At 36.5% G+C, this 20498-nt stretch overlaps 3 protein-coding genes across 3 annotated transcripts in view; 2 read left to right on the top strand and 1 right to left on the bottom strand.

The window, feature by feature from the left end:
- Positions 1-479: 479 nt before the first annotated feature.
- LOC129801463 (DNA repair protein complementing XP-C cells homolog) lies at positions 480-10924 on the bottom strand. Its single transcript, XM_055846549.1, has 5 exons — positions 10707-10924; positions 10461-10628; positions 9755-10401; positions 5212-6941; positions 480-1062 (listed from the first exon to the last, which is right to left on the bottom strand). The coding sequence occupies exons 2-5, from the start codon at positions 10613-10615 to the stop codon at positions 598-600; spliced, it is 2997 nt and encodes a 998-aa protein (XP_055702524.1). The 5' UTR covers positions 10616-10628; positions 10707-10924; the 3' UTR covers positions 480-597.
- A 6-nt stretch (positions 10925-10930) lies between these two features.
- On the top strand, positions 10931-18896 carry LOC129801503 (zinc finger protein 43-like). Its single transcript, XM_055846616.1, has 3 exons — positions 10931-11227; positions 11293-12207; positions 18027-18896. Exons 1-3 carry the CDS (start codon positions 11066-11068, stop codon positions 18531-18533), a joined length of 1584 nt encoding a protein of 527 aa, XP_055702591.1. The 5' UTR covers positions 10931-11065; the 3' UTR covers positions 18534-18896.
- The window catches only part of LOC129801450 (PAS domain-containing serine/threonine-protein kinase), a 40567-nt gene continuing 38910 nt past the window's right edge, over positions 18842-20498 (top strand). The window contains exon 1 of the mRNA XM_055846516.1: positions 18842-18862. The gene's annotated coding sequence lies outside the window, so the exon portion shown is untranslated. The remainder of the gene's footprint in view (positions 18863-20498) is intronic.

The following is a 20498-nucleotide window of genomic DNA, read 5'->3' as shown; positions in this document are numbered from 1 at the left end:
TTTCACATTATCCTCTTCGTCGAAGCGATATTTTTTGTTTTTTTTTTTGGCATTGTATAATCTTTTGTAAATATTAAAAATTCATGCAAATTTGAGGAACAAAAAGAGTGGCCGAAATTGCAAGCTAGCCGAAATTTGGTACACTTACCCTAATTTTCCAAAACGAAAATGCAGGAAACTTTTGGAAAATCATTAAAATTCGTACGGACATTTAGAGAAAAATTCTGGGCAATATTTTTCTCTACATTTTACAACCGCATGACAGGAAGTGATGGCCTAGAAACTTATGACGGCCACACGACAAGATCGCTGAATGAGAAATAAATAGAATTGAATAATTGAAGAATGCTTCATACGCTGAGGAATCAATAAAAGCTATCTCCATCAATCACTTTTTCAAGAATTGACGGGGTTTTTTTTCCCATAGGCAAATGACCCCACAATGCTGCCCTTTTCTGGAAACTCAGGAAGTCATCATATTTATATACAGAAAGTTAATTTATTGTGCAAATTTCAATGAAAATCTACACTGCACCATCACATAAGAGGTAGCTGTACAAAAAAAATCTCGCAATGATACAAATTTAGAAAGATCCATTAAGATCCTTCCTCATCCTTGAAATTATATTTGGCCTGAAGTCTTGCCCGAATAAGAAGTCCTTTGATGAGTTTCCTCCAATTTCCATAAACCCTCTTCTCACGCTTCTCATCCTCCTTCCTCTCAGCTTCATCCTGTTCCCTATTCCACTCATCCAGGACTTTATCCTCAAACTCCTTGCAAATGACAAATCCATCGATGGTCGGATGGCACCAACCACTGTGAAAATCAAAGCCCACAATTGCTGGGGCACAATCAATGTTCAATCTCTTGCAGATTTTATTTATTCCGGGCAATTGAATGTGAACTGTGTTCTTCGGCAGCATGCAATCCTTGAATAACTCGACATTCCCATACTCATTGCGTGGTACAATGCCATTTTTGGCTACTGGTGGCACATAGGGGGATGTCTGCCAAATGCCAAAAATCTCCAAAGGGATATCTTTCAACATTGTGTTTGAATACTGCAATACAAAGCGAGATTTCAGGGGAATTGTCAGCAGGAAAATAATTCTTTTTCATATTCATTTCATATGACAAAGTTTTCCTCATTCTGAATCTCAAGTTTTTTTTATAAAACACAGGGACATATTTCAAAATTTGATAATAACCATAACTGTGACTTTTTAAATTTTTGTAGATTTACCGGGTATTGATAAGTAATAGATTTCGTCTGTAAAGTTACAATTTTGTCTACATTTAATCTCTTAATTTGGAATTAGACCTCAATTGAAATTTTTGATATTTTCTCTAGGATTTGGATGGGTAAAAGAAAAACACCACGAAGAAGCATTCTTGACCGTAAAGCGGTATTCAGACTAGAGATTTAGCCCAGTTCTCGTAGGTTTCAAAATCCTAAATAACGTGCAATTTAATTACTTTTTGAGAGCCTAATAGGTTATTTATCTTTAATAATCTAATCATAAGTTAAATTTTCCTAAAAAATCATGATTAATAAGAAAATAGAGCAGCTAAGCCATTTGGCTAAGCCTTAGGTCTGAAGCCCTACGGGCTTCAGATCTAAGGGCCTCGACAGACCTGAGAATTAGTCGACAGACGGCTTAGCGTAATTATATTCGAAATAATGATTAAACTACATTTCCATAATTTTCCACTAAGTCGTCTCTCGGTTTAAGTCGTAAGTGTGTCTAGGGCATAAGACTTAGCCATAAGGCTCAACTTCTCTAATATCTTATCAGTGGAAAAGTTTTGGAAAATTTTGACATAGGTTTATTAAGGGGAAATAATTTATTTAAATCTGAAGAACTAAATAAATTGGTTGCTATTTAGGATTCTGAGACCTTCGGAAACTTAGCTAAACCTCTAGTCTGAAGACGGTGAAAAGGCCTCGACAGACATGAGGATTAGCCGAGAGACGACTTAGCGTAATTATATTCGAAATAATAATTAAATTACATTTCGATCATTTTCCACTAAGTCGTCTCTCGGCTTAAGTCGTAAGTGTGTCTAGTAGGGCGTTTTAACTAGGAAAAATTTTTTTTGGCACTATTCTCACGGTGCTGTATTTGATGAGACAAGAAAGTTTTTCTTCTACGACCATATGATCAGACGCTGTTTAGAGGTGGCTGAACGACCCTCTCTGTAGAACGAATTTCTGATTTTACCGGATTTTACACTACAGAGAGGGTCGTTCAGCCACCTCTAAACAGCGTCTGATCATATGGTCGTAGAAGAAAAACTTAGAAGTTGAAACGCCCTAGTGTCTAGGGTATAAGGGCCCAACCAGACTCAGGCTGATCCTCGAAAATATTTAGCCTATAAAATTTAAGATTAAAGATTAATCCCAAATCTCATACACTCAGGGCTTATGCCCTAGACACACTTACAACTTAAGCCGAGAAACGACTTAGTGAAAAGTGATGGAAATGAAGTCTAACCATTATTTCGAATATAACTACGCTAAGCCGTCTCTCGGCTAATCCTCAGGTCTGTCAAGGCTTTTAGGATCATTCAATAGTCGTTTGCATGAATTTCCTTTATCTAATCCTTTGCTACCAAATTTTACAAGTTAAATACACTCGAGGATCAGCCTGAGTCTATTTAGGCCCTAAGGTTTGTACTTGTACGTTGTCTTCTCTTTCTCTTTGCACATCTGAAACTGCGAGCAAGTCTCAAAATTCCATTTTAGGTTCAATTTTAAAATTGGCTCTTATTAGTTTTTCCTAAACGGAATTTTGATCTATTCGGAATTTTAGTTCTTCGGGATTTTGACTCATTGGGATTTCAACACATTCGGGATTTTACGGATTTTGATTTTTCAGAATTACAACAAATTCGGAATTATGGCCTATTCAGGATATTACTTTTTAGGCTTTCAATTCATTCAGTATTTTCGCTTTTGGAAGTTCGACCGGTTCGACCTATTCGGGATTTTGACTTTTCAAGTCATTGAGGATTTGACTTTTAGGATTTCAACGCATTCTGAATTTGGGTTCTTCGGGATTTTGCCCCATTAGAGATTTTGACCCATTTGGGATTATAACCCATTCGGGATTTTGGATCATGCAAGATTTTAGTTATTCAGGATTTCGCCCCATTCGGGATTATAGTCCATTAGGGCTTTTGAATTTTTTTTTTTGGGTTTTACGACACTTTCGAAATTTTAGTTTTTCGGGATTTTAATATATTCGGGATTTTGACTCTTTATGATTTCTTCAATACATGCGGAATTTAATTGATTTTTCACAATTTCAAACCATTGGGAATTATGGCCTATACTGGATATTATTTTTCAGGTTTTCAATTCATTCAGTATTTTGACATTTTGGAATTTTGACCCATTCGGGATTATAACCCATTCGATTGTTAATTTTTGAGGATTTCAACTCAGTCAGGATTTGGCTTTTGGGATTTCGGTGCATTCGGAATTTGGATTCTTCGAGATTTAGACCCATGAGGGATTTTGATTCTACGAAATTTTATCCCATTTAGGATTGTAGAGATTTTGACTATTTAGCTTTTCGGAATTTTAACCCAGGATTTGAGTTTTGGGATCTCAAAGTATTCTGTTTTTTTTTTGATTCTTTGAGATTTTTTTGACCCATTCAGAATTTTGGCTCATGCAGGATTTTGATTCAATTGGGATTATGGTCCATTCAAGATTTTGTTTTTTTTTTGGTATTACGACACATTCGGAAATTTGATTCTTCGAAATTTGAACCCATAAGGGATTTTGATTCTTCGGGATTTCCACTCACTTGGAATTTTGTTTCTTCGGGATTTTAATTATTCAGGTTGTTAGTCCTTTCAAGATTTTGGTATTTTGGGATTTTGACCTCTTTATCATTTTGATTTTTCGAAATTTCAACCCATTTGAGACTTTAGTTCTTTAGGATTCTGACAAATTCGGGATATTGACACATTCAGAATTTTGTGGTTCTTCGGGATTTCGAGCCATTCAGGATTTTGACTTATTCAGAATATTAATTTTCGGATCTTAGCTCATACTTTTTTTTTAATATTTTTTTTTTTAGGTTTTTTTAAGGTAAGTGTGCCAATTTTCGGCATAGTTGCATACAAGCGTCAAAGCCTCAAGTTTGAAATGTAATATTATAAATACAAATTGATTTTTTTTTATTCTTTCTTCTGAAAGAGTGTTGCTTAAAACCTTGTAAAGAGTTTACCGTCTTTATTTACTCTAAAATCATTCTTAATACATTTTAAAATGAACAAAAATGTAAGCATAGCTTTGGTACCCTATTTCGGCCACCTTCATTCTCATAGTTCCTTGCCCTTCGGGAATTCTTCCAATATCTTTTTCACGTCATCTCATTTGTCGAAGTTACATTTGTTTGTTATTCTTTAGCATTGTATAATCTCTAGAGTACGTAAAATCTAAAAGTTCATGGAAATTCGAGGAACAAAAAAGGTGGTTGAAATTGCAAGCTGGCCGGAATTTGGCACACTTACTCTACCAGTTCGTAATATTAACCCTTTTGAAATTTTTTTCAGTATTTCGACCCATTCGGGATGCTGGTTTTCGGGTTTCTGTCTTTAATGAAAATCGCGTGATTTTGACTAGAACTCAAAAATTACTTCAAAATGCTTTCATGTTCCCTGTACTTACATTGAATCATCGGAATCATTCAATTTCAATGTTTTTTTTTTTCATTTCAAAATCAAACATCTCAGTTTGCAAATATATTCAAAGTAAGTCAATCCTAGCGTCTTATCTATCTCAATTCAAAAGTCAATAAAGTGTCACCAGATAAATATACTTCCGGACGTGAAAAGATCTTCTTTGTTTTCCCACCAAAAGTAAATAATCGTACCTCATTTGCAAATGTTGCTACTCATGAATCATCATAAGGGAGTTCCTACACTGAGAGAAATCCGAAAAAGTTAAAATAACATTCCGGAAATGTTAATTTTACCCTGCAGTATTGATCCGAAATCGGTGTAAATATTACCCTTTTTAGGTGTATTGGGGGTTAAAGTTACCCTTCTTTCTTGTTGATTTTACCCTTACAAAGGTGTAAAATTAACATTACAAAATGTTGATATATTTTTACACCTAAAAAGTGTTAAAGTTATGAGGAAAAAAAGTTAATCGCACCCTCTTTTTTCTCAGTGTATATGCAATTAACACTTACCTTGTCCCATTTGAGTGTCTTGACGATTTTGTAGGCTGTCTGTTCGGGTTTCACGACACGCGCCTCCTTGAGCCAGTGCTCACGCGTGTGGAGCGTATGAACACATTCCCTGGCATAGACTGCTTCATTCCTCACGTAGCCCAATGGAGGAGGATTTGGTGGATAGAGGGCCTGGTACTTGAGCAGATGGCGTTCGAGGGCATACAGTGGATGATCTTTGTACTCTGTGATGGTTTTGGGTAATGGTTTATCAAGGTGAATCTTATCCAATTCTCGATCTTCTTCCCTGTCTCTCTTGGTTTTCTTCCCGAGAAACGGTTGAAGGGTGTCATCTAGCCACTCCTTGTCTATCCTGTACTTCCTGGTAGTGGTATTCCACTGAGGACAGTATCTTGGAGAGACATCCTTGACAGTCTTGTCAGCATGCCAGGCAAAGACGTAAGATATTGGCTGAAAAGCTGTCTGGATGATCTTCTCAATTTTGTCTACTTTGCCATTAAACAGATCAATTGCCAGCCATTTCTGCTCTTTGTCTGAATACACTTCCACCCAAATGTCAATCTTATCCTCTTTCCGCTTCTTCTCACGCGTCCAGTCGTCACTGTCAGACGAGAACACTCGATGATCGATTGGTTTGGGCTTTATCTGTCGCGGAATCACAGCTTCCGGGGCAAAGAGCCGAGAGTCTGGCTTTTTGGGAGTTTGGCGAGAAGTTGAGGGTTGTGGAGTCGTTTCAATTTCAATTGCTTTTACAGGAGGCTCTGACGCTGAATTTTTCGTTGTTTTTGTTTTCTTCAGCTTGCTAAGATTTGGCGCTTGGGATGTTTGATTTCTCGTCTGTGAACGTGTTTTTCGCACTGGAGAAGTATCTTCCTGGAAGATCTTCTCTGGAGACTTTTCAGGGGTATTCTCAGAAGGTTTTCTAGCCACAATCTTAGCTTGACGACTCCTCAAGACAATTGGCGGGTTTTCTTCAGGTTTCTTTTGACTTTTCAACTTTTCAAGATTGACTTTTGACCCCTTTGCAGGATTCTCTTTTGTCTGATTCTTTTTTGCAAGCCCATTTGGTATGGATGAACTTTTAGAACTTCCGGGACGCGGATTTTTCTCCTCAATCTTCGGTTTCTTGGCGTTCTTTGAGGGTTTTCCGGGTTTTTCTTCCTTCTCCTCCTTGGGTTTCATAGTAATTCTGCATAGCTGGCTAGGATGTGGCCTTATTGGGTGTCCTGTGAAATTCAGGATCAACCTCGAATCTATTGCCATCCCCCTGAGGAGCAAAAGGAAAATCAATGTGAAGTTTCTGAAGCACGAAGTCTGACGATTCTTTATTTCTTCATCCAATTGCTCCTGCAACTTCATTGTATTGAGCTTTCCGTACATCTTAGGATCTTCCAACTTCACAGCTCCCCGGAACCAACTGGTCATGTGCTGGAAATACTGGGAATCTGCTCCATTTTTCCGTGGATAACTGTTTTTACTCGGCAAAAGTTTGACAGCAGCATCCAGGAGTTTTCCCTTGCACAGGACGCTATTCATGTGATTCCCTGTGGCCAGGAAACAGAGTATACTGACCTTATGGAGATAAATCTGGTTTTCCTTAATCTGTCGATTGAGTTTTCGCTTGATACAAGCCTCCAAGTCAACCTCCTTCTTTGTGCGACGCTGAAATTCTGATGGAAGTTCCACAACAATTCCCTCGGACGGGACTGAATTCTCCGGAATATCGTAGTCTGCAAGAGAGAAACAGTGATAAGCCTAGATCAGCTTATAGAGGTGTGATTCCTTCGTCCGTGAAAATCCTCGAAAAACTTCGCGCCCCGCAAAAATCCGCGACCCGCGAAAATCCACGAAAAAATGCGCGCCTCGCAAAAGTGCGCGAACCCGCGAAAATCCGCAAAAAAATTCGCGACCCGTGAAAATCCGCAAAAAAATTCGCGACCCGTGAAAATCCGCGAAAAAACTTGTCATGCAAAAATCCGCGAAAAAATTTCTGTCCCGAAAAAATTTTCAGAGCCCGCGAAAATACGTGAAAAAAATACGTGCTCCGCGAAAATCTGCGAAAAATAAGCGTCCCGCGAAAATCCGCGAAAAAAATTCGTGCCCGCAAAAATCCGCGAAAAGCACGCCCCGCGAAAAAATTCGCTCCCCGTGAAAATATGCGAAAAAATTCGCGCCCCGCAAAAATCCGCGAAAAAACACGCCCCGCGAAAATCCACGAAAAAATCGCTCCCCGTGAAAATCCGCGAAAAAATTCCCAACCACAAAAATCCGCGAAAATACACGGCCCGCTAAAATCCTCGAAAAAATTCACGACCCGTGAAAATCCGCGAAAAATTTGCGCTTCGCAAAAATGCGCGAACCCGCGAAAATCCGCAAAAAAAAAATGAGCGACCCCTGAAAATCCGCGAAAAAACTCGCCATGCAAAAATCCGCGAAAAAATTCGTATCCCGCGAAAATCACCGGAAATTTTCAGACCCCGCGAAAATATATGAAAAAATACGCGCCCCGCGAAAATCCGCAAAAAAAGTGGCAGATCGCGAATTGTATACGTCACCTTACAAATCTTCGAATACAGGCTCACTATGTAGTGAGAAAGAAGAAGGGAAGAGTGAGAGTGCTATGTAGGGTAAGAGTTCATAATTTTGCCCAGTCTGCTTATAAGCATCGATGTTCCAAGTTTGAAGTGCGATATTTTCAATACTAATTGACTTTTTTGTTACTCTCTTTTCAGAAGGGTTGTTTAGAAACTTGGAAAGCTATTTATCGTCCTATTTTTACTAAAATTACTTTAATTACGTTTAAAAATGAATTGATATGTAGAGGTGAATTTGACTCTTATTTTAGACAACTTGGTTATTAATTTGGACAACTTGGCTGTAAATTTGGACAGCTAATCCGCATCAACAGGATGCCCATTGTTCTTCATTCCATGAACCAATCTTACCAAGTCCTCTTCCTGTTTATGTAAGGGAAACGTAGAATGTCACAAGAAGCCCGGAAACTTTTCATATGATTCATTAAAGTGAGTTGACTTCGGTACTCCAAGTACGTGCGGATTTCGTTCATTCCCTGGCCTTTCCAGGAGCCTTTTAACTCTTTCCGGACCGCAGCATATGCTGCAAGCCAATTTCAGAATTTTTTAATCAAAAATATCTAAGCTCAGGAATTAATTGAGGTCCTACAAAAAATATCTTACATTTGGACATCCTTATAGTTTGTAATCATCCAAAAGAATTGAATTTTTCTCAGTTCTGAATAATTAAAAAAACACTGTTTTTCACTGAATATTCATATGCTGCTTTGGGTACTCAGAGTCCCAAAAGAGACGAAAGAGTTAAGGCATTTCGCGCTACATCTCTTTCATAGAGATGATGCTCCTATGTTTCTCCAGGCATTTGTCCAACCTAGTCATCACAAAAGCTAAAACTTCACGAAATTTCGTGAGAAAAACACCTGTCCAAAATAAGGAGTATCACCTCACTGGTAAATGTCTTAAAAAAGTTCCCATTTTTCACACGAAAAATCTATTTCACAAGGCAAATCTCACTTCAGGTCAAATGTACAAATCACCACTAACGTGAATCAACACAATTTTCAATGAATATTCAATAATATCACTCAAAAAAAGCGAAGAAACAGTGTTAGTAACTTTATCACAGCTAAATAAGACTGAAGTAAACACGAAGTTCTGTCATATTTTTCGTAAGCAATTGCTGCCACTGAATTTTCAACAAAGCAATTTCAACTCAATTCTTATTCAGAATTTAACGTATTTAGTGTTAAAATCTTCCAAAAAGAACAAATATTTAAATAAAATTCAATATTCATCAAATATTGGAATAAAAATCCATCATTTTAATCAATTTATTTTTAGTGTCCAATTTTATCCTCAATGTGTCCAAAATAAGAAACTATCCAAAATTATGAGCCTCCAGTTCTTTTCCCGCTTGACGCTATTTGTAAATTTTCTTAAAATTGAAATCTTTAAAGTGAAATGTCTCGAGAACTGCTCGACGAATGTCTTAATTTTTTTTTTTAAATTGGTCTAAATTTTCTGGGCTACAACATAAACATAAAATTTTCAAAATCGCATGCTTAGATTTCGAGATAAACTATAAAACGTGATTTTTAACCGGTTTAAAACCGGTTTTTCAAAAAACTAATAGCACAGAAATCGTCGTACGCGCGAGTAGATATATTTTTTAAAAAAAATTATGAAGATGTCTCTTTCCAAACTAGAGATATTGCGTATTACGGACGTCTGGACGGCAGCCGGACCCGAAATTGCCGGCTTATGATTTTCAGCATCAGGGATGTTCAAATAATATACCCTGTGAATTTCAGCTCGATCTGAGCACTTTGAGAAAATCCGAGGATTACAATAGGTGTGATTAGAAGGAATCACACCTAAAAAATTCTTTTCATTCGAAATGCTTTTTATTTTTCAGTCTCAAAAAAAAAAAAAAAACTTGTACAAAGGCAAAAAAAGTAAGATGTCTTTAAAAATAAATCAGGCATTTTTTGTACTCTTGTTCAATTTACCTTCAACTTCTTCCCAGTCTGACTCTGAATCCCTGCCTGCGGGTCTTTTTCTACTTTTTGAAGCCTTCTGGCTCTTCTTAGTCACACCAGTTGACTCTCCCATGGCCAGAAGGGATGATATGTCGAGATTTTCGTGATTTTTCGTTGCTGTATCATCTGCAACTTTGATCTTGGGGATATTTTCAGTGAAATCCTCCAATTTCCTAAAATCCATGGAATTGGAAGATGTCTGGTTGATCCTTGAGACAATTTTTGACATGATCTTGGTGTCCTCTTCAGCAGGATTCTCATCTTCTTCATCAGAATCTGAAAGTCTCATTCCGACATTGCAGTCAAAATTGGGCGGTGGAGTGTCCTCTTTGGGTTTTGCCTTAAAGAAATTGGATTCAAGGTCAAGTTCACTCGCTGGCACAAGATGTTCATCGCCACTGCTTCCAGAATCATCAGGGTCAACCACTTTTTTGCCCTTCTGATAGCGCGATTGTTCGAGAATCTGCTGAATGGTACCGGGAATTATTCTTGGAGGTCCCGGTGGACTTTTGACTGTTTTCGGAATAGGTTTGTACTTCCTGAACATTTTGGACCTTAGCGAAGGTACTTTCCGCTTGGCAGCTGACGTATTAATTTTGCCCTTTGCTGGACGTTTCCTGAAACAGTTACCCAACAGTTATTATCTGCAAAATAATAGAGTTCAAGTAAAAGATACCTCTTTGTCCCTCGACTGGTTCCTTCATCCTCGTCATCGTCCTCCACTTCTTCCTCCTCGCTTGTCGAAGCGTCCTTTTTCGAAGGCTTCCACTCGTCCTCACTGGCGGAAAAATCATCCACAGAGTCCTCTTCGAAGTCATCACTGCTCGACATTGTTCCCAAGCGTCTTTTTTGTTGTGAAATTCACATGGATTGACAAAAAAAGCCTGAATTTCATGACATGCTGCAAGTCTCGCCGGCTTACCTGTCAAACTTTGCCCATCGAATTTTCACCAATGTCCTTCAATTTTTCCAAAATTTCCAACTGATACTACAGCAGGAGATGTTTGTGATGATAATTAAAGAGAAAATTACACACTAAACCCAAAATATCTGGGTGAAAAATAATTTTTTTGAAGCGTCCCCCAAAATTGGCGCAATCACCCCACAAAACATCTACACGAAACTACAAATATTTCCGCTAGAGGCGCAGCAACCCTTTTTGAGGTTATGTGATTTTTTGTTGTCCCCATTGTTGGTGTCCTCTTTATAAAAGTGTTTTGCCTGGTTTTTACCAATTTTCCTCAAAAAGTTTTATAAATCTCAAATCAAAAATAGCCCAAAATGACAGAATATAGTGCCTCAGGGGCAGAAGTGATGATTAAACAGGAGGAAAGTGAGGAAATTGAGGAAATGTGTCGTCTTTGTGTTGCAAGATCAATCTCCTTCTTCTCAGTCTTCTCGGAAAATCTTCAAGAACTCCTGGCCACGCATCTTGGTGTTTCAGTAAGTACACCAAAAAAAAGTTGCAGACTTGAATTGTAGTTTCACAGGAACAATACCTATTTTAGATTAGTGAATCCGATAATTGGCCTAAATTTGTATGTTCCGGATGCGTGGAGAAAGTTCATGATGTTGTTCACTTTATTACCACAATCCGAGAGAGTGAGAATATTTTGCGTGATCTTTTTGGGGAACGTGAGAATATCCCTAGGATTGTCAATGTACTATCCGGTGAACAATGTAAGAGTATCAAGGAAGAAGTAGAAAAATCTCCTACCAATCAGGACAGTGGAATCCTGAGGCAAATGCTACTTGGTGATATTTCCAAGTGTTCATACATTACCCAGAAATTATCACTACCTTCACCATCAACCTCACTTCTCAGAGATCAATTGCTGAAGCCTCTCCCAAGCCGTCCCAAGCGTGCTGTACGGTCTTTCTCCAAAGATCATCCAATCAAACGCCGACGACGGAGACGGGCAATGACTTCTGAAGAAATAGAAGCTACTCAGGCTCGCATTGAGAAATTCTACAGAATACAATGTGACATCTGTAAGGATATTTTTGTAAGATTCCGAGATCTCGAAGATCATTTCCAGGACATTCACAGTAGAAAGGCCTACATCAGATGCTGCAAACTCAAGTTTTCCGGATTAACCAATCTCAGCGAGCACATTCAGTACCATGCCGATCCAGAGACCTTTAGATGCCATGAATGTGGGAAATGTTTCAAGTATCAATGTAGTCTGGATTTTCATGCTCTGAACACTCATACTCCGCACGAGATGAGAAAATATCCGTGCCCCAGCTGTCCGCAACGCTTCGTCACTTCGAAGATGCTGAGGCAGCATGCGATAGTGCATGCTGCCGCAGATGAAAAGAAGCACAACTGCCCTCATTGCCAGAGGGCATTCGAAAGGCTGACCTGTATGAAGAGGCACGTTAGAACATTCCACGAAGGAGGCGCCAACATAATCTGTCAGGTTAGTTAAAAATTTTCTGCAGTAAACTGATGGAACACGTTGCAAGAGAAAATTCGTCAGTTGGATCAGCAACTGTCCTAAGTGCATTTCCTGGTAAAAAGTGCGAAAAAAGCGACAAAAAAATTTCAAAAAAATCATTTAGATTTTAGATTAATTACTATTTTTTTTTTATTTAAAATCTGGAAACTCGGCTAATTATTCTAAAAACTGTATTAAATATTGTAAGGGCTTTAACTAAGGCCGACTTCAGACCTGAGACTTAGCCATATGGCTTAACTGCTCTAATTTCTTATCAATCAAGATTTTTTGGAAAAATTCATTTTATGATTGGATTATTAAAGATAAATAACCAATTAGGTTCTCAAAAAGCAATAAAATGTCTCATAATTTAAGATTTTGAGACCCTCGGGAACTAGGCTAAACCTCTAGTCTGAAGACAGCTTAAGAATTATTTAATTAAATCTTTCGTATCTTTTGGGACTCTGAGTACCCAAAAAAAAATGTGGGTATTCTTGGAAAAACAATTTTTTGGACTATTTAGAGTCGATAAGAATCCGATTCTTATGGATGATTACAAACTACGAGGATGTCCAAATCTAGGATATTTTTTGTAGAATCCCGATTAATTCCTAAGCTAAAATATTTTTGATCAAAAAAATGTGATTTTCTCTCGCTGTATACAGGGAGTCCCGGGATTATGCACATTTTCAGGACGGGAAAAAACCGCGCGGAATAGCATAATTCTGTGTGAATAATCCCACTTTAATCCTTTAAAGACGAGAAGCTTTCCGCTGAGCCAAATTCAGTGAAATCAATTTTCCCTCGATATTTTAGCCTAAATAACAGATTTATGGTTAGAAAAAAATTTTCCTATCCCTAGAAGTCCTGGAAAACTATGGGTCATATATGACCCAATCGTCCCTAAAGGTAAAAAAGCGCAAAATTTTCCAGAAGACTAGTTTATTCGTTTGCTCTGTTATTTTTGAAAGATATTTAATTTGAATATATTTGTAATAATAAAAAAATATATATTTAGAGTACAAGTAAAAATTAAAACGATCAAAAATTAATTTTAAAAAATCTCATTCAATTTTTGGTCTCAAAGACTCTTGAAGACTGGTACACAAAAACAATAATTTTTATGAAAAAATATATTATTGTTTACTTCATTTTTAATTTTTATATTTTACATCGAAACAAATTTCGCATACTGGTAAGGTAACACAGAGATAAATGTCGCATGCCTCACAAATACAATTGGTCTTATAATCCTCTTTTCTAATAGCACCATGTGCACCTCAGTTTTCTTCGAAATATGTTTGATGGTAATGGGTAGGTGCAATGTTGTTTGTCTCTGGGAATTTAAGACGTACAGTTGCAAATTGCTGCGGATCTGGGAGTTCTTCGGGTGTTGATGCTTTTTCGCTGAAGACTTCAAAGTCCACTTCATCCACGTCTTGTTCCAAATATATTATGTCGCTTTCGTTCAGGACAAGATTGTCGGCATCATCGCTATCTTCTGGGCATAATATGTGGATGATTTCGGGTTCATTGATCATGATTTTTTTCCATTTCTGAAGTTATCTACAAGATTAAAAAGTTATGAATTTATCTTATAAATTATCAAAATATTACTTTCTTCAGTCAGTATTGCACTGGGAAATCTCAGCTAATTGATATATCGCACAATATTACACGAATAATTAACTATTTTGCGCACACATAAACCAAAACATGAAACAGTCTAACCTCAAATCTTCGAAAATCCACTAGACACAAATTTTTTACCTTTAGGGACAATTGGGTCATATATGACCCATGAAAATTATGAAGCTTTCCTGAAAATACCAATAAACCATCATTTTTACTTTGTTGAGAAATATTATGTATAGTTATTGCAATTTTTAGTCCCAAGAGGTTTTTGCTTAAAAAAAATTAGAAATATTAAAAATATTAAAATTCAAGCAACAACGTGAAAATTTGAAAATTCGTTATTTTTGAGCTCAAATATTTTTTATATAGTAAATAGCTGGAGATTTGCAAAATATATCCTTAATTCCTACATCTTTCTACTTCGTGATTTGGTAAAAACATTAGAAAGAAATAACTTCAGGTAGTCAGGAAAAATTATTTTCTCTATGGGTCACAGGTGACCCAGTCGTCCTTAAAGGGTTAAATATGTATAAATAATATATCAGAAATTTCAAGAAGCTTAATCGTTTCCTTTTCTTAAAAAAATCGCGCTAAACAGTTCATTTTTGGGCTTCTAATTCGGGAATTCCCTTAAGGCATTCCCTAACCAGATATAGGGGAAGGTTTTGAAGGTTCGTATTAAAAAAGGAGTCCAAGATTTAAGATTTTTTACTGAATGCCACACACACCGAATCAATTATATCGCTATATCAAAAAAATCTCTTACATATTCGCAGCGAACAGACTGGGCTTTTCTACATGGTCATTGCTTTTTTACGCCTTCATTGCTTTTTTACACGTGGAAAAAATATTCAAAAAATTCCGGCACTAAACCAATTTTTGCACCAATTTGATGTTTTTCCGTTCTCTGAGACAATATTCTTTAATAAGAAAATGATTTATTAGTAAAATTTGCCAAATCTAAAAACCTCGAATTACGAGCAAAAAGCAATTGACCGGTCAATTGCTCTTTGCTCTTTTCTCAAGGTACTTATAATTGAAAAATTTTACTAATATATCATTTTCTTTTCAAAGAATATTGTCTCATAAAGCATAAAAAATATCAAATCAGATTTTGATTATTTTTTCCACTTGTAAAAAAGCAATGAAGGCGTAAAAAAGCAATGACCATGTAGAAAAGCCCAGTCTGTTCGCTGTGATTAGGTTCTCTGCCTAAGAAAACTCCTGGTAGTCCTTGGATTTTCCTCTACAGGAAAATGAAAATGTAGCGGCATTTTTTACGAAGGTGCCCTGGTTAACTCAGCTTCGTACCACTTTTTCCCACCTCTGTAGGCCTCATTTTCCACGAAAACATTACACCAGACACAAAAATTTGGGCATCACTACTTAGACGGAACTTTCATCTACTTGTTTTCACCATTTGTAGGAGGTATCACGCATTAAAAATCAATCTTGAGCTATTTTTCTAACACATATTTTTTGACACTCGGAAAACCATTTTTTCCCTGCATTCTGACAGTCAGTTAAGAGATAGGTTAGGTATGATTCTCTCATAATTACACCTATTGTAATCCTCGGATTTTCTCTAACACCTCCAAATGGGTCTTAAAGAACATATTTCGGACGTAACTGATTTCAAAAATTACCAGCCACCAATTTAAAGTTAAATGTGGGAAGCTCCATTTTAAAACAAAGAAAGTTGAATGAGAAATACTCAAAATACATCTAAGTGGCAATTAAAGAATCAAATTTACCATAAGCAGTCTAGTTTCATCACTGCACAAATCAGAAAGTAGTGATCACACCTATTGTAATCCTTGTTTTTTTCCCTAACATCTCGAATCTGTCTTACAGAACATTTTTTGAACATCAGTGATTCTTAGAATTACCAGTGATTAATTTAAAGTTAAATGAGGAAAACTCTGCTTGAAAACAAAGCAAATTGTATGAAAAATGCTTAAAACGCACCGTATGGTCAATGAAAGAATCACACCTACCATAAGCAGATTCAGGCTTAATGTTTGATTTGACAGAAGTAAAATAAAAACATCTGATGAAATCTCATTTTGATGGGGAAGTGCGTGTTTTCCTTCGATATTTTCTTGAAAAATGTTGTAATATCACAATTTTCTTGTCAACTTGTTCAGTGGAATCTCTGATAAGTCAAATATCCCGAGCGGCGTGCTCAGTGTGACCCAAAAGAGTGAGGAATTCTCAAATTCGGTGGTCAGTAATTTTGACAAATGTTTTTACGAAGCTGCAAAATTCAATTTTCTTGAGCTGCAAGGATGGTAATTTTTATGAATTTTCCTCCACCCACAAAAACGATCCCCTTCAAGCGAAAGATTTTCACGGTAAATATTAATCCTAATAAATCCTCTATAACTTGAAATAGTTGTTTTTTTTTTCGAAAAGACACTTGAAGTGTGCAGAAATGCATAAAATATTTCACATCAGAATTACGATTTTAGGCCCATTTTTTATTTTTGCCTTTTGGACCCAGGAAAAAAGGCATAGGCTTCCAAGTTTGTCAGGAAATATGAGATGTAGGACTAGCTTTTAGTTAGATTATATATCCATGGATGAAGTTCATTTAGTAACTTGGAAAAAAATCAACTTTTACGAAGCTGCAACATTACGAAGGTACAAAACCTTCCCCTACACACCGTGAAAAATTTTTTTCTTAAAATCACCCAATTTCTATAGTCATGCAACTGCATTTTTTTTAAGTGTTTCGTAATATCGTAGAGGGAAATGGGGCACCTTTGAATTAGGGCAGCTTTGAAATTGGGCCTTTTTCTTCTATTTGTAAATGGAATTGTGCATAATCATAAAGTAATTTAGCTTTGCAATTGGTTTGTGTATCTAAATTATATTGTTATAAGCTCTAGTTTCATTTACAAATAGGAGAAAAAAGCCCAATTTCAAAGCTACTTCAATTCAAAAGTGCCCCACTTCCCCCTAATGATCGTGATAAAATAAAATAGAAAGTCTACCAGACTTTATTTTAGCCAAGACGCACTTAGTGATTATAACACATTTTTTCAAATGTGTCATAAAGGGAGCATCTAAACGGGGGGATTTTATTTCGAAACTGCCATTTTGACACAAAAATCCCCCACTAAGGTTTAGACCGGTGCATTTTTGCCCATCCTTCGGCGCTTAAAATTTCCCTCTTCAAAAGCTCCATTTGTTTATGTTCAAATATTTTTAAAATTTAAAGCGATTTCAAATCATTTTTTTTTGTTTTTTTCAAGAGATGTTTTTCTCGTGATCTATTTTCAAAGTTATCAAAAGTCGAAAAGCAAGTGAAATAAGGACACGGTATCGATCTCTCTTCTGAATGTATCGTTTAATCTTCTTAATATGGTCGAATTGTTAAATAGACATCATTAAAAATAAATAAAGAAATAGTTAAATAGAATAAAGTTGATTTATAGAAAAATAAAAACTAAGGATATTTAATAAATTTAGCAACAATATTGACATAAAATCCTGCGGTAGGACGGTTTTGATATAGAGGGAAGGGTGCCCCATTTCCTCTTGGTGTTCGTTACCAGGTATAAATATTAACTTTACCACTCTTTAACAAATTCTTTGATTGTAAAACACTGTGTGATTGACGTTTGAAACGTTTCAAAATAAAATAGAAAGTCTTCCAGAATATCTATTTTAGTTAGAGCACACTTGGAGAATTTATAACAGAGGGTGGAGAAAATTTATCTCAGGCATGAACCACTAGGGGAGATTTCCCGAGACTCACCGGTGCATAGCACAGTGCGGTGCATTTCGAAATTCCCCCGTATATAAGACGCCAAACAGGAGATTTTCTAAAACTCACAGGTTTATTGCACATTGGGATGCATTTCGAAGAAATTCCCCCGTATATAAAGGTGCCTTATTAGCTAGCGCTAGAAAGGAAGAAGAGTTGCGACCAGAAAGTGGGATGCCCATCTTAATATTGCTCTTCCTTTGATTTCGAGAAACAAAAAAAAAAGACAATTAAGTATAAAGCTCAAAAATTCATGAAAACTCAAAATAATTTGACAGGAAATTGTCCTTCCAGGAAATTTTTAAACGGGAAATATTAGTACTTTAGCCATGATAAGAGGTGTACAATTTTTTAATTTTTTTTTCAATTGCGAAAATACATTATTTGATTGCAGGTTTGTGGTATTCTTTTTCGGGATACTCAAATACTCAAGCGCCACCAGATCGTACATAATGAGCAGCAAAGTGTCTCTTGTGAAATTTGTGGCAAGAGCTTCCAGAACAAGTACAATCTGACCAGCCACATGCGTCTTCATCTGAACTCCAACGAAACGTATGAATGTCATTTTTGCGGCAAGAAGTTTGATCAGAAATATGCCATAAGATCCCACATAAACTATGTTCATATGAAGAAGAGAACGCACAAGTGTCCGATGTGCCAGAATGCGTACAAGACTGTTCCGGAACTCAAGGAACACATGGCTGTTCATACTGGTGAGCTGAATTTTCGTTGTAGATTTTGTGACAAAATGTTTGTTACAAGATCTCAAAGGTGTGCTCATGAGAAGAATCTTCATCCGGAGGATTATGAAGCAATTGTGGGTGAAAAGAGGATTGAGAAAATTACTTTTGAAATGTCTGAAATTCAACCAATTAAAGAAGAACCTAATGACTTATTATGAAAAAGACTCGACAATTTTTAGAAGAGCTAATTTATAAAAGAACATTTAGAGATTTTAGAGAACATTTTTACATATTTGTACGATTTCTATGAATAATGTTTAGCAGACATTTTCTCGTAGCAAAAAAATAAGTGAAATTAATTTTGAGTATGTTAATTTTTATTATTGTGAATTAGGGCCAAATATTTTTATTTATGATTGCAGAATTTTTTATATTTACTTTTTAATGGACAAATTGTAATTAATATACTCAGTTTTGAGCACTGAAAAATCTGCAAATATGTGTCTTTTCACTTAATAATCTATCTGAGACTAAATGTGAAATTTTAGTGAATAAAAAAACCTCCCTGAAGCTGGCCGAAGGCCAGCCGAACGCGGGTTTGTGTCTTGGCTAAGAAAAACCGTTGCAAATTCAAATATTTTTTGTGTGTCTCGGCTAAAAAACACTGAGAAAAATTGAAATAATTATATAATAATGAAAAGAAAATTGCGGAAAATCTGTTTTTCATTGAAAATTATGGTGTGTGTCTTGGCTAAAAAGAAATTGATATGTACAATTTCCCAACTTTTTCTCTCTGAAAATTCTTTACGAACATAAAAAAATTTTGAACGAGTTCTCTGGTAAGTAACCATTTCAAAGGATTTATTTTCCCTAACAAATCTCTTTGTTTCCTGGACTGATCATCCTGGATGTGATACATGTATGCAAGTTTAAAGAAAAGTCGTGTTTCACCAATGGTTTCCTTCTACTAAATTTTTCCCTACGGGGTTGCCATTTATCTCACTACCCAAAATAGATAGCCCACTAAATCCCCAATAAAATGTACCATGTGCCATGCCTGACAAATCCTTTGTTTCCTGGACAGATCATCCTGGATGTGATACATGTATGCAAGTTTAAAGAAAAGTCGTGTTTCACCAATGGTTTCCTTCTACTAAATTTTTCCCTACGGGGTTGTCATTTATCTCACTACCCAAAATAGATAGCCCACTAAATCCCCAATAAAATGTACCATGTGCCATGCCTGACAAATCCTTTGTTTCCTGGACAGATCATCCTGGATGTGATACATGTATGCAAGTTCAAAGAAAAGTCGTGTTTCACCAATGGTTTCCTTCTACTAAATTTTTCCCTACGGGGTTGTCATTTATCTCACTACCCAAAATAGATAGCCCACTAAATCCCTAATAAAATGTACCATGTGCCATGCCTGACAAATCCTTTGTTTCCTGGACAGATCATCCTGGATGTGATACATGTATGCAAGTTCAAAGAAAAGTCGTGTTTCACCAATGGTTTCCTTCTACTAAATTTTTCCCTACGGGGTTGCCATTTATCTCACTAACCAAAATAGATAGCCCACTAAATCCCCAATAAAATGTACCATGTGCCATGCCTGACAAATCCTTTGTTTCCTGGACAGATCATCCTGGATGTGATACATGTATGCAAGTTCAAAGAAAAGTCGTGTTTCACCAATGGTTTCCTTCTACTAAATTTTTCCCTACGGGGTTGTCATTTATCTCACTACCCAAAATAGATAGCCCACTAAATCCCCAATAAAATGTACCATGTGCCATGCCTGACAAATCCTTTGTTTCCTGGACAGATCATCCTGGATGTGATACATGTATGCAAGTTCAAAGAAAAGTCGTGTTTCACCAATGGTTTCCTTCTACTAAATTTTTCCCTACGGGGTTGCCATTTATCTCACTACCCAAAATAGATAGCCCACTAAATCCCCAATAAAATGTACCATGTGCCATGCCTGACAAATCCTTTGTTTCCTGGACAGATCATCCTGGATGTGATACATGTATGCAAGTTCAAAGAAAAGTCGTGTTTCACCAATGGTTTCCTTCTACTAAATTTTTCCCTACGGGGTTGTCATTTATCTCACTACCCAAAATAGATAGCCCACTAAATCCCCATTAAAATGTACCATGTGCCATGCCTGACAAATC

Source organism: Phlebotomus papatasi, chromosome 2 (genome assembly GCF_024763615.1).
Source record: "Phlebotomus papatasi isolate M1 chromosome 2, Ppap_2.1, whole genome shotgun sequence".
NCBI lineage: Eukaryota > Metazoa > Arthropoda > Insecta > Diptera > Psychodidae > Phlebotomus > Phlebotomus papatasi.
Note: the sequence above shows the minus strand (reverse complement) of the source record. Positions and strands in the feature narration are given on the sequence as shown.

Coding starts and splice junctions, on each gene's coding strand:
- LOC129801463 (XM_055846549.1), bottom strand. CDS start 10,615: ATGTCGAGCAGTGATGACTTCGAAGAGGACTCTGTGGATGATTTTTCC. Junction 10,402..10,460: donor ACCAGTCGAGGGACAAAGAG/GTATCTTTTACT, acceptor TAACTGTTTCAG/GAAACGTCCAGCAAAGGGCA. Junction 6,942..9,754: donor AGACTGGGAAGAAGTTGAAG/GTAAATTGAACA, acceptor TCTCTCTTGCAG/ACTACGATATTCCGGAGAAT.
- LOC129801503 (XM_055846616.1), top strand. CDS start 11,066: ATGACAGAATATAGTGCCTCAGGGGCAGAAGTGATGATTAAACAGGAG. Junction 11,228..11,292: donor CCACGCATCTTGGTGTTTCA/GTAAGTACACCA, acceptor TACCTATTTTAG/ATTAGTGAATCCGATAATTG. Junction 12,208..18,026: donor GCGCCAACATAATCTGTCAG/GTTAGTTAAAAA, acceptor ATTTGATTGCAG/GTTTGTGGTATTCTTTTTCG.